This window comes from Ovis canadensis, chromosome 3, assembly GCF_042477335.2.
Source record: "Ovis canadensis isolate MfBH-ARS-UI-01 breed Bighorn chromosome 3, ARS-UI_OviCan_v2, whole genome shotgun sequence".
In the NCBI taxonomy this organism is placed as follows: Eukaryota; Metazoa; Chordata; class Mammalia; order Artiodactyla; family Bovidae; genus Ovis; species Ovis canadensis.
In genome coordinates this window covers 79,762,465-79,776,321 of record NC_091247.1, presented here as the reverse complement: position 1 = coordinate 79,776,321, position 13,857 = coordinate 79,762,465, and the positions used below count along the sequence as shown (strand labels likewise).

At 39.4% G+C, this 13,857-nt stretch overlaps 1 protein-coding gene across 5 annotated transcripts in view; it reads left to right on the top strand.

Annotated features, from left to right (window-relative positions):
* The window catches only part of CAMKMT (calmodulin-lysine N-methyltransferase), a 415,590-nt gene that overhangs the window by 348,698 nt on the left and 53,035 nt on the right, over positions 1-13,857 (top strand). For all 5 annotated transcript variants that reach the window (XM_069583416.1, XM_069583414.1, XM_069583412.1 and 2 more), the window contains 3 exons: positions 8,367-8,427; positions 10,385-10,439; positions 11,496-11,559. In XM_069583416.1, coding sequence (XP_069439517.1) covers positions 8,367-8,427; positions 10,385-10,439; positions 11,496-11,559 — 180 coding nt within the window. The remainder of the gene's footprint in view (positions 1-8,366; positions 8,428-10,384; positions 10,440-11,495; positions 11,560-13,857) is intronic.

Here is a 13,857-nt window from a genome sequence, read left to right as displayed (position 1 = left end):
GAGAGTTGGACTGTGAAGAAGGCTGAGCACCGAAGAATTGATGCGTTTGAACTGTGGTGTTGGAGAAGACTCTTGAGGGTTCCTTGGACTGCAAGGAGATCCAACCAGTCCATTCTGAAGGAGATCAGCCCTGGGATTTCTTTGGAAGGAATGATGCTAAAGCTGAAGCTCCAGTACTTTGGACACTTCATGCGAAGAGTTGACTCATTGGAAAAGACTCTGATGCTGGGAGAGATTGGGGGCAGGAGGAGAAGGGGACGACCTAGGATGAGATGGCTGGATGGCATCACGGAATCGATGGACGTGAGTCTGAGTGAATTCCGGGAGATGGTGATAGACAGGGAGGCCTGGCGTGCTGTAATTCATGGGGTCGCAAAGAGTCAGACACGACTGAGCAACTGAACTGAACTGAAACCTCCAACAGGACAAATGTTTTCCTCTGCAATTTTTTATTTCTATATGAATGGGAAAGAGTTATATTTTAAAAAATCAGAGCCTTGAAGATAGGTTATGCTGTTTATTTCAGGCTATGGGCAACATTTTTAACTTGTAGCAAAAGCAATAAAATACAAAGATTAAAGTAAAAGAAACAGATCCAATTTGGAGTCAGATTTATTCTTCCCTATTACACTCTCATCTCTACTTACAGTGTAGATGGTATTATTACTACCAGATAAGGAGATGATGCAAGAAGAGCTTAAGTGACTTGCTAAGGTCGCAAAGCTAATAAGCCTCAGAGCTGTCTTCCAAGTTCCTTACTGTCTGAACCACTGGAACCGTGGCTGTGGCTGCAGCTGCAGTGTGTTCCTTTTTCTCAGTGGTGCTTCAGCGTCTTCCTGGTCCTGTCTCCATTTCTCATCTGTCACTTAGTTGATTTCGCAGCATCCACACAGAGTCGGACACGACTGAAGTGACTTAGCAGCAGCAGCAGCTCTAAAACTGACCATCAGACTGAAGGCTGAGGTCTGGGGAATGAGCACCAAAGACTCTTTTCCTCTTCCTGCTTCAGATTCATGCTGGAGCTGGGGCTCCTTTCAGCTTTCCCTTATTTCATAATCATCAAATTAATAGGTATCTGAATTAAAATTTAAGTTTTAAAATGTAATGCATTGCTCATAAAATCACACCCATAAACCAACCCAGTTTGTAGTCCTAGAAGAATATATTGTTGAAATACCTGGGCAATTCTTTGTGTCCCTTCACTTCCACATGCTCATTATCTATATCAGTTGGCTTCCCTGGAACAGAAGAAAACTGCAAAAAAATTCATTTGGCCCTTGATTTTGCAATCTAGTGGAAGGCAGTATAGCACAGAGGTTAAGACTAACAGCTTTAGAATCAGACTGCTGCTGCTGCTGCTGCTGCTAAGTCGCTTCAGTCGTGTCCAACTCTGTGCAACCCCATAGACGGCAGCCCACCAGGCTCCACTGTCCCTGGGATTCTCTAGGCAAGAACACTGGAGTGGGTTGCCATTTCCTTCTCCAGTACATGAAAGGGAAAAGTGAGAGTGAAGTTGCTTAGTCGTGTCCGACCCTCAGCGACCCCATGGACTGCAGCCTTCCAGGCTCCTCCATCCATGGGATTTTCCAGGCAAGAGTACTGGAGTGGGATGCCATTGCCTTCTCCATTAGAATCAGATTACCTGGATTCAAATTCCAACTCAATGACAAAATATCTGCCTAATTTGGGGGAAGATTTCTTAACCTCTCAGTGCCTCAATTTTCTCATCTACCTTGTGCCTGGCCAGCAGTCAGCCTTCAACAAACATTAGAACATCACAGAGCAAGCTTCCACCCACTCACTGTTCAGGGCTACACTGGACATTCCATTTCACCGAGATGTACTCGTATTCTCCGTGATCCGACTCCATACACACAGGCAGGCTGTGCTTCATAATTACTGTTCAGAGCAAGTCTGTTAATGGGCCAGAGCAGAAGAACAAGTATAGAACAAGCATTGTCTCTCGCTCTCTCTCGCGCGCTCTCTCTCTCTCTCTCTCTCTCTCTCTCTCTGTCTCTTTATATATATATATATATGGGGTGTGTATATATATATATATATGATATTCTCTATATATATGGTATTCTTACTTACGATTGATTTTCAAAGTTCCCTTAGCTGGGACAGATATTTCCAGAGTTCAGTTTTGGTTTGATTTTGTGGGCTGTCCATTAGGAATAATAATCTCCCTGAAAGTATCATAAACATAATCAAGATTGATAAAATTGCCTGGATAGACAAAAGTCAAAATAATAACGAAGGCAAGAGCAGCAACAACGATAGCTAACATTATTTTAAAAATTCTTATCTCCCAGGCACTGTTCTAAGTGCCTTACAGGTATTATCTCACTTATTCTCACAACAATGGTATGAAGAGGAACTGGTTTTGCTTGTACTTCACAAATGAGAAAACTGAGGCATTACCCAACAATGCTGTCTAAAGTGGCAACACCCCAACCCCTATTGTTATTTTCTATTTCATTAATATTTTGTTTTTGTTCACAACATTTATTACTATCTAGAACTACTTTGTTTATTGCCTGTATTAAAGCTATTTGGTCAAGGACTTTGTTTTAATCACTGCTATCTCTCCACCTCCTAGAATTGGCCTTGCTTAGTCGCTCAGTTGTGTCTGACTCTTTGCAACCCTTTAGGCTGTAACCCTCCAGGCTCCTCTGTCAATGGGGTTTTCAGGCAAGAATACTGGAGTGGGGTGCCATTTCCTCCTCCAGCATATCTTCTTGACCCAGGCATCAAACCCACGTCTTCCGTATCTCCTGTATTGCCGGTGGATTCTTTACCTGCTGAGGCATCGGGGAAGCCTGACTGCCAAGGATTGTTGAATGAATGAGAGTTAAAAAGTTTAGGTACTTGCCCAAGGTCACACAGCCAGTAGGAGCCAGTATTCAAGCTGAATCCGGTATAACTCCAGAGCGTGAGATAAAGTTCTTTATTGTAGCTTTTTATAGCTTGAATCCCCCTCTCTCGCATAATATTACCCAAGCCTAGTATTTTATGAATGAGCATACTAATGCTCAGAAATGCTACATAATTTCCCAGTACCACATAGATTGTTAGTGGTAGACCCAGAATCAGACCCCAGACCCCCAGCTGTGTTTTTGTACAATGAATGCAGCCTGAGGAGGAGCTCATATAAAACTGAAGGAAAATCCTGTACGTGTCTGGTATACATCATGAGCTCACTTCTTCATGCCATAAACTTAAGTCACACTTGACACTTCCCTCTCCTACCACCCCCTTCATCTAATTAACTAATAATCAGTTTGTTAGTATACCTTCTCAATATAGCTGAAATCTTTCCACTTTTCTTCATCTCCACTAACCATTACCCAAACTACCATCAGCACTGACCTAGGTAATTGTGGTAGCCTCCTACCCAGTTACCCTCACCTCCTCTTGCCCCGTTTCAGTCTGTTTTCTTCAGAGCAGTCAGAATGATCTAAAATGTGAATCTGAGTATACCACGTTGCCGCTTAAATGTATCATTTACTTTAAGGTGCAATTTAAAATTCTTTTTTAAAGGAGCTTTTAAACATTTATTTATTCATTCTCTTGACTGTGCTGGATCTTTGTTGCTGCACAGGACTTTTCTCTAGTTACAGCAAGCGGGGGCTACTCTCTAGTTGCAATACGCAGGTTTCTCATTGCAGTGGCTTCTCTTATTGTGGGCTCTAGGGCTCGTACGCTCCCGTAGTTGCAACTCCCGGACTCTAGAGCACAGGCTCAGTAGTTGTAGCATGCAGGCTCAGCTGCTTCATGACATGCGGCATCTTCCTGGACCAGGGATTGAGCCCATGTCTCCTGCACTGGCAGGCAGATTCCCCACCACTGAGCCAGCCACCAGGGAAGCCCACAATTAAAATTCTTAACATGGCCTTTGAGCCTATGAAATCTGGCCCCTGAGCACCCCCTTCAGTCTCATCTTGTCCTGCCTCTTCCTTTCTCACTTAATCTCCAGCTTCTTGGACCCTGTTTCCATTCCTGGAACATCAAACTCTTCTCTTCAAAGCTCTATTTCATGGTGCTCCTTTCTGTGGACCATTGCCTCCAGCTCTGGGCCCCTCTTCCTCCTTTTCTTGTCTGTTCATCCTCTGGGTCTCAGCCTGCTTACTATTTCTACAAACAAGTGTCCCCTGATGGACTCCTCCCAGCCTCCCCTCCAACCAGCTTAAGTCCCCTGTGACTGGTTCTCAGAAGCACTCTCTGTTTTTCCTACACAGTATTTATTACATTTATGATTAGGCATATTATTTGTGTTATTGTTTGTCTAATAGTTTTCTTCCCTAATGAGACTGAATCTCCAGTGACCATGCTGTATCACTCCCTGCTGATCCACAGGGCCTGAAATATAGTAGATGCCCAATAAATATTTATAGAGCATTCTGTATCTTCTTACAGATTTCCACTCTGAGTTCAAGACAAAGCAGAAATGCTTAAGTAAAAGCAGACAGAGCATAAACACTGAAAACAGTCCAAGAGGTTTACCTACCCATTCCAGCAGGAGCAGCTTTTCATTTTAGTAACATCCACTGGCGGGTTTCTTCTTCCAGAAGAGTCAATGGTCTAGCTAAGGATGTGCTGGCCTCTCCATTTGAGTCTCAGGTTTGAGAGAGGCCTTGATTGTGACTCCTGCATGACAGACATGATCACTTAGTTGGGGGAAGGTAAAGAGAGCTGCTGCTTGCTTTCCAGACATCAGCAGATCACAGAAGAGCCACGTCTCTGCTCCAAGAGCTAGGTGTGTTGTCATCATGGGGCAAGTACAAGCTGTTAGAGTCAGAAGAGGAGTCAGCAGTGTTGCCCGTTGGCTACTGTGTGTCAGAGTCCCAGGACTTGTTTCTAACACGTGAACTCCGGGAGTTGGTGATGGACAGGGAGGCCTGGCGTGCTGTGATTCATGGGGTTGCAAAGAGTCGGACACGACTGAGCGACTGAACTGAACTGATGGGAAAGCAAAAAGCTCTAGAATGGAAGTAATCTAGAAGGACCCATGTTTGGCTAAAGGCTCATGTCTCTTAATATCTACAGACAGTTAATTTTAGAATTTGTTCAGGCTTTAGGTTAATAATGGATATGTTTCTTTCTAAATTAACCACAAAACTTGACATTTAAAGTAATTCTAGGGCTTCCCTGGTGGTCGAGTGGTTAAGAATCTGCCTCCCGATGCAGGGGACATGGTTATGATCCCTGCTCTGGGAAGACCCCACATGCCACAGAGCAACTAAGCCCATGCGCCACAGCTGCTGAGCCCGCGATCCAGAGCCTACCAGCCACAACTGCTGAGCCCAAGCGATGCAGCTACTGAAGCCCTCACTTGCCTGGAGCCCGGACTCCATGACAAGAGAAGTCATCACAGTGAGAAGCCCACACACTGCAACGAAGAGCAGCCCCTGCTCACTGCAACTAGAGAAAACCCAGGTGCAGCTCCAAAGCCCTACTCTAGCCCAAAAATACAATCTTTACAAATTCATAAAATAATTCTAAACTAGCTACTTCACAGATGACAAAAAGCTGGTTACATACATCAAATGGATCACATCACCAACTTTCCCCTTCATCACATCTAAAAGAAATCTCGTACTCATTAGCAATCACCCCTCATTTATTCCGGACATCTAACATAAATGGAAAAATAGAATATGTAGTCCTTTGTGTCTGGCTTCTTTCTCTTAGCATGATAATGTTCATGTTCTATCCATGTTGTAACATGAATCAGCACTTTATTTCCTTATATTGCCAGAAAGTTGTCTATTACATGGATATACCACGTTTTATTTAGCCATTCATTAGTTGATAGACATTTGGGTCGTTTCCGCTTTTTAGCTGTTATGAATAATGCTGCTGTGAACTTTTGTGTACAAATTCTTGTGTGGACATTTTTTTCTTTTCTCCTGGATATATACCTAGGAGTGGAATTGCTGGGTTATATAGAAACTCTACATTTCACTTTTTGATAAACTGCTAGGCTGTTTTCCAAAATGGCTGAACCATTTTACATCATTTCCCCACAACCTCACCGACATTTGTTATTGTCTGACTTTTTCAATATAGCCATCCTAGAAGGGGGTGAAGTGCTATTTCATTGTGGTTTTGATCTGTACTGAGATAACCTAAAAGTTCAACAAATAAGCAAAAATTAAAATCTCTGTCCTGTCAAGGTTTTGAGGAAATAAACACCCTTATTAGAGTTGTAGCTTGATACAGTTTTTGGAGGGGCAGTTTGATATATCAGAATGTGAGATGTACTTGACTTTTGAACAGATTTTCCATTTCTGGGTATTTGACCTAAGAAGAAAAAAATTATATATTGGGGGGAAAATGTGTCTTTATTGTAGCACTGTTTATAATATCATAATATCAAAAACTTAGAAATTAACTGAAATGTCTATTAAAAGGAAACTGGTTAAATAAACTATGATGCAAACATAAAATATTTAGGCAGTCATTAAAAATGATGTGGGTATAGTGTATTTTTATTGTCATGGCAATCTATCCACCACATACTGAGTGGGGCAAAATGAGATTATTGAATACCTCCCTGAGAAGATCCCACTTGTGTAAAATGTCTTCATGCCTAGAGAGATTTTTTTGGAATGGTGTCCAAAATGTTAACAGTGATTATATACTAGTGGTGGAAATTTAGGTGATTTTTAAACTTTATTCTTTGAACTTCTCATATCTAATTTAGTTAAAAATCAACCTCTATAATTTTTAAGAGAGAATTGTAAAACTGTTTTAAAAGACTATGCATTTTAGAAATCACATTTTTGTTCTTAATCAAGTCTTGGATTTTAGTTAAATATTCTTCCCCTATCATTATTTTTTAAATCCTCAAAACCATCTGCTAAAGGCATAAAGAAATTCATCACTGTGGTGATTATATTCACTTGATGTGGAAAACTGTCTTGGGCTCTTCCTTCAGAGAATTTTATTATGTGTTTTAATCTTCATAGAGTTCTTTCTGTATGCCAGGTATTAGGACTTTGGGGTAGTGCCAAAGCTAATGATTAAGATCAGGTCAAAAAAGTTCTCCATGTGTTCTGATTATTAGGATAGTTGTTTGAGGTTCACGCTCTCTTCAACTCTTTTATCCCTCTTTGCAGGAGAATAACATTAACAATTTTATTTTTCTTTGAGCTTGTTATGAGTTAGAAATTGTTTTAAATACATCTCATATACTTTACTCGTTTAATCCTCACAGCAATCCTGTGAGGTTGATATTACAATAATATTATTTTACAGATAAGGAAACTGAGGAACAGAGAGGTTAAGTAACCTATCTAAGGTCACTCAACTAGGAAAGGCAGTGCTGGGGCTGGAGCCCAACTGAGTTTGGTTCCTAAGTACCTGTAGTTGTAACTGCTACACTCCACTGCTTCTCTGACTTCTACCAAATATAACTCCAGACACTTCATGCTGGTTTATTTTGTTTCTCCCTAAAATTGTCATTTTTACCAGAAACGCCTGGGAGACTGAGCTAATAAGAACAGGTGACTGGACTTTTCTGCAACAAATGTTCTAAGAGTTGTTTCTTTGCTGTTTATTAATATATGTATATCCATTGATTCTCTTAGCATTTTACTTACCATTTCTTTGACATCATCTTCTCTGAAATACCAAAAGTGTAAAGAAAAAAATTAAGAGCACATCTGTCTTCTCTTTAAGCAATTCATATTCATCCATGAAAAACTATTGTCTTCTAAATAAATGATTTACAGATGATGATTTTAGGAAATGCTCTTCCACAGAATTTAATGGGTAGGATTATTGTTAAATTGAAAGATGTACAAAGTTGGTGAAACTTAGGTTTCTCAATTTTATACTCCAGTTGGATTTTAGTTGAAGAAAGGAAATAATTATGTATACGAAAAACATTAGTATGGAGTCAGACAAGAAAGGTATAATAACCTCAGTGGTTTTATTTGCTCTTGGAAGTGATTTTTGCTGAGTATGAGCTACATATACAGTAGGTCTTCATGATCCTAATGATTTGGCCAAAATGAAGGTTCATGTGTATAAGAGTAAGATCTACCTGAAATACCATTCAAAATTTAACTTTGGATGTTTATAATTTTGGCTGTTATTGTTTTTGCTGTTTTGTTGTGATTGAAATCCAGTAAAAATTATTTAGGATATTTTCCTGGGGGAAAAGTTATAATCCAGAAGAAAAGAAATGCATGTGATATGATGTTACTAGTAATAATTACGGTAAGTTTGATTCAAGTTGAAATCACTTATACTGAACATTATTTTTTTAAGGCATTTCTTAAGAGCATGACTACAGAGAGTTTTTACAGAAGAAACTTCTGTTATCAAAGAAGTCTATATCCTCTTGTGTTTTCTAGGCATCTGGCCGGCTGAAGAGGTTTTGGCTTACTACTGCCTCAAGCACAGTAGTATATTCAGGTACAAAGCTGCACTTAAAAATTTGTTTAGCCCACTATAGGTACTGTGTCTACTTGTTAACGATCACCATGATGACATTCTTCAAATTAAACTGTTAAAAGTATATATAAGAAAGGAAGAAAGAAATGAAGGAAGGAAAGGAGGGGGAAGGTCATGGTGAAAACATGTTGCTTCTGAAAAAGAAATATGAATTGCCTTTGGGTACTAATATTGCACAGCAAGCTTTTTGCTATGTGTCAAAGGCTTTTGATTTCCACTCAAGGCATTTTATTTCACTTTGATTTTGGGGAAACGAAAGTGAAGCTCCAATCAATCCTTACTGATTGTAAAGGTCAAAAAAAAAAAAAAGACATTCTTTAAAGTTCTGCTAGGAAAGTCACTATGGAATATTTGATAAATAAATACCCCACAGCTATTATTTAAAGATACCATCCCATCCCTTATTTTAAAGGTATTTTATATATCTAACAATATGTACTTGTAAAATATAAATTACTATTACAGATTCATGCTATGGAGAAGAATGTTTTCAACTGTGAATGTGCATTATAGATTAAACCATGGATGGGATTACAAAAAAAGAAAAAACTCCTTTTAAAAAAAAATGCTGAAGATGTTTGGTAGACTCAGAAAATATGGGTTTTTTCATTTCCATTCTCATTTTATAAAAGTCATCCAATATATGCTCCCTTAATAGTCCATTATGATTCCAGACAAGCCATTAGTGATCATTTTAACAATATATACTTACAAGGTCGGGTATGTGTTGTAACAATATGTATTTACAAGACTGGGTCAATAATATGTAGTTTTGGAAGCTCTGTGGGTCCATATTTACCAACCAGTTTCTAATTGCTTTGAATAACTAAATATATATTATGTGTATTTCAGAATACGAATGTCCTGGCTTGGCTTCTTCTTTTCCCTCTATTCCCACCTCTCCCTCCCTAGATTCTCTCTCTCTTTTTTTTTCCTCCTCTTGCTGAGGAAATAAACTTCCCAAATTGGGAAGAAGAGACAATCTCTTAAGAGTATAAGCATATAAAGTAAGAACAGGGAAGTATTGAATTGAGCTTCAAAGCTGCCCTAGAAGTCTGGCATTTGCTCATCTCACTGTGCTCAAGCTTGCCTGGAGCTCCAATCAGCAAGCAGTGGGCCAGAGCAGGAATGTCACACGTTGAGGGCTGATATTTAGGCACAAAGAGGAAGGTAAGTGCAGAGTGCCACCCCAGACTGTCAGTTTTAACTCTGAGCCGCTTTACTTAGGAGCAGTCAAGTCAGAGCCCAGTCATTCCTTGAGCCTGGTTTTGCTGGCTTAACCATATTATGTCCCCGCATTGTTTATTCACTGTGTTGTGTTGGGGTCTATTGTTATTTAAGTGTTAATTGCTAAATGTTCCTTGTGTAATTGTTCTTTATGGGGCCTGTTCAGCTCTCCAAAATACTGCTGTTTGTTTTAGACTTATTTTTAAATTCAAGATTGCATGTATTTGTGTGTGTGTATTGTGTGTGTCCTTCACTATAATATAGGTATATACACACTCACATATATTCTTCATTTACTTGTCTAACTGTTTTTGAAGGAATGAATGTGGATTAACAGTGTTATCCTTTCCTAACAATTATCTTTCGCTACTCTAGCTAGTTTAGTTCTAAAAGACAGCGCCATTGACAGGGGAAAAAAAGGGAACCTTCTCAGATTTTTCAGCTCAGCGGTGGTAATGTTGCAGTGAACACTAATGAGGGAACCCCCACTGGTTTGCCTGCTTTGTGACTTTTCTATTTCATAATTATTTTTAAAACGCAAAACGACATGAGGTAGCCTCGTCATGTCTCTACAACTTCCTGGTAGCGCCGTTCTTACTGCAGATGGCAATTTGTTCTTGTAACATATATATCTCTCTGCCCATTTTCATCTCATTTGTATGGGTTCTACCATTTCTTTTCTCTCTTTCAGGGACCTTGCTGTGTGTGAGCTAGGGGGTGGCATGACATGCTTGGCTGGGCTCATGGTAGGTCTTTTCTCAATTCCAATCCCATTCAGAGAGAGGAACAAAAGGAAAAATGTTCCAGGGCCTCCAACTGCTGGGTCAGAGAACCGTCAACAGCATCAGCTGCGGTCAAGCTGCCGGGTCTTGAGAGACCTTCTAGATTGACTTACTTTCGGATCATATTGATTTTATGGTTGCCTCGATGAGCAGAAACATTTTACCTCAGTGTAGTCAATATCGCTTGTTGTGACATTCCAGGCCTCGCACAGTCTTTCTTCGCCATAGCAAAAGCATTTTTTTTTTTTCAGATTATAGTCCCATTTGCTAAGATACAGGAATAGCCCGGCAAATCACAGTTGGAGCACCATGATATAGCTGCTAATGTTTTGCCTGCATTATTACACCAACAAACATGATCCAGAGCGCTCAGTAATTAGATTCTTTTGAATTAGATTGGCCATTCAGGAACGTCGTTCCCCATTCTCTGGGTTCTGAGTCATGTATTCAGGAGATATTATGTAGCAGCACAGTGCATTAGACAAGTTTTTATGTCTCTACAAATAAAAGCATATTGTTACACTGATTGGCATTTGACAAACCTGTCGCTCTTACACAATGTGTCAGGGTTACAGCCCAATGTGCGAGCATGTCAAAGCTCACAAAAAAATTACCCTCACAAAGCCATCTGCCTGCAATGCAAAGTTATATGAAGGGCATCAGGCAGTCAGACAGAAGCAAGCTGAAAGGCAGAGTGACAGCCTTGTATGATGGCTCTACTAGATAAACAGAAGCCCACAAATGAAAGCCTCTCAGAATACCATCATCCGCTGTCACAATGCAATTACCGAACAGAATGATAGCAAGATAGAGGCTCCCGCAAATGGAATGATAAAAGTATTGACTGATTTGATTGAATGATTAAAATAATGCAGACATAAAATGAAAAAAGATTGAAGATTGTTACAGAGAAATAGGTGAGGAAGCATGATACTGAAGGCTTGTCACTCCTGTCTTCACTTCCACACAGACAAGCATATTTGCTCATTGTTTGCTGTGCTCCCCCCTTTTTTTTTTCAGGTTGCTATTTCTGCAGATGTCAAAGAAGTTCTGTTAACTGATGGGAATGAAAAGGCCATCAGAAGTATCCTTATTCAGATAGAAAACGGGCTTGTTGTGCTCATTCCTTTTCCTCGGCTGAGTAACAATTGATATAAAGAAAGACAGCATGGGGTATTAAAAGAGATTTCCCCCCATACACATGATAAGTAATTAAGAAAAAGTAGAAATATATGACATTCGTTGCATACGACTATTTTTTTTTATTTTGGTGGATTTTTATACTTATTACAGGAGCTTATGGTTTGTGGACCACTCAAAGCAATAAGAACATTTGTTTTGTAATAATTTCCAAGCACTCTTGTCCTTTTATTGAAATTTGCCAGGATAAAATAAATGATTTAACATTTATTATATCGGCTGTTCCTTGCAAAAATTAACTTCCAGCTTCATGTTCCATTACTACCTTTCTTCCATGTGGACCATGGATTTGTGTACCTACTCTAATTCCTGAGGAGTCCCCTGTATCTCCCCACTGGAAACAGCTATCAATTTTTCATTATTTCCTTTTATTTAGGATCATAAAAGCTATCTCTTTTTTTTTCCTGCTATGCTATTACAATTCAAACCCCATTATATTAGATTATGCTTTACTAATATGTACACAGAGTTCATGAAAATTGAACTGTACTTTTAACTAAAAAAGCAAGCATAATTTGTGGCTACTTTAGCAATCGAGCTGATTTGTTCAGGGGCAGTTAACAGCCTTTAGAAATTGAGAGGAAAGGTGGAGGATATATTTGCTCTGGATTTTTTGGTGTGCTTTCTATTTACATTACGAAAGAGGCAATCTACTTATTTGAATTTTAGGCCCCTAAAATGCCAAAGCAGTGTTGATTTTTGTAAAAGGTAAGCATCTTACCTAGAGCCTATTTTTGAATTTTCTTTTTCTACCTCTGCTATATGATTTTTTGAAAATAAAATTTGCAGCCGCTCTATCAGCCTCCTCACACAGGAGGAAGGAGGTACCAGAAGCACAGAAGCTAATATTGTTCAGCTGCACTTGTGTGCTCTACAGAGCCCCACCCAGCTAATTGCCTGGCAGACTTAAAAAAAAAAAAAAAACCAGGAAGGGAAAACAGCCAATCACAATCTTGGCCTTTCACACAAGGGAAAGAGATCACAAAAGGTGCTTCCTTTTTTAAAATGCAGGATTTTAATCATGATCTTCAGACTGTCGCAAGTTTCCCAAAATAATCCTGAAGATGAGCGATGTTGCTTCATTCACTCTGCTTTATTCTGAGTTCTTCCCTGCACTGTATCATTTCACCCTGCTCCTCCTCCACATGTCAGGGAACACAGAAAGCAACAGGAAGTCAGGTATGCTGGCTCAGCCCCAGTGGATGTTTTTTGGGGGGAGAAAATGCAGGATTATTGGGGAAGAGGAGGTCATTTTAACCACAGAAACTTCCAGATTGGGCCCAGCAACCTGAGGTTTTTCTCCAGTCAGCAGGTGTCTTATTCAATAGCATTGGAAACCGATTAGAACTTTTATCAAACTATGGGAAGCATCTGTGGTCAGTATGTAAATTTAATTGTACTAAAATTACTGTTGAGCTAAACTACAGAGCTTCCAAAGAAGGGAAGCCATGCTATTGTCATTAATTAATGCACCTTTGCTTTAAACAGCAAAGATGCCATGCTAGCTCTTGAAATCAGAGAGGAAATCTCAATTCTGTATTCACTCTGCCGGCCTTTCAAAGAAATGATTGGTACAGCCCCCTCCCAAGAAAATGGATTTTTAACATTTGGTCCTCAGAAGCTCAGCCCTGAGAGTGCTTTATTGTGCTGGGTTTTACAATGGGTTTAATATAGCGGGGTGCCAAAGGGCAGGAGGGGAAGAACTTTACAATGTAGATAAAGTAGGTCCTTTCAGGATGCAGACCAAAACTGGTAGCGTGTTTTATTTCATCTCTTAGGACTTTCCTGGCAGAGTTCAGTTTTTATCATGTTGTTCTATGTTTGTGTGCCTTTTTCTGTTGTAACTAGATCTAATTTTTTTTTAATTAAGAGAAAAAAGCATGCCTAAAGCCTTAAAATTTGGCAACATGTTTTTCCTGCTTTTAATACTAATGTCATTCTTGATTTACTAACAGAGCTTACAACTGGCGTTCATGGTAAGCTGTTTTACTGAGTGAGGTTAATGTGAATGAAGTTTTTTTTTCTATTTATGTGCCCACTTTCTATGAGAAAAACAAATTCACTGAATCACATACTGTTGATGCATATAGATTGAAGCAAACTCATTTAAAAATTACTGTTTACATCTTTCCTTTAAAATTTTAGGAAGCCTAAATTATATAGCAGTTGTAGGATATTATCC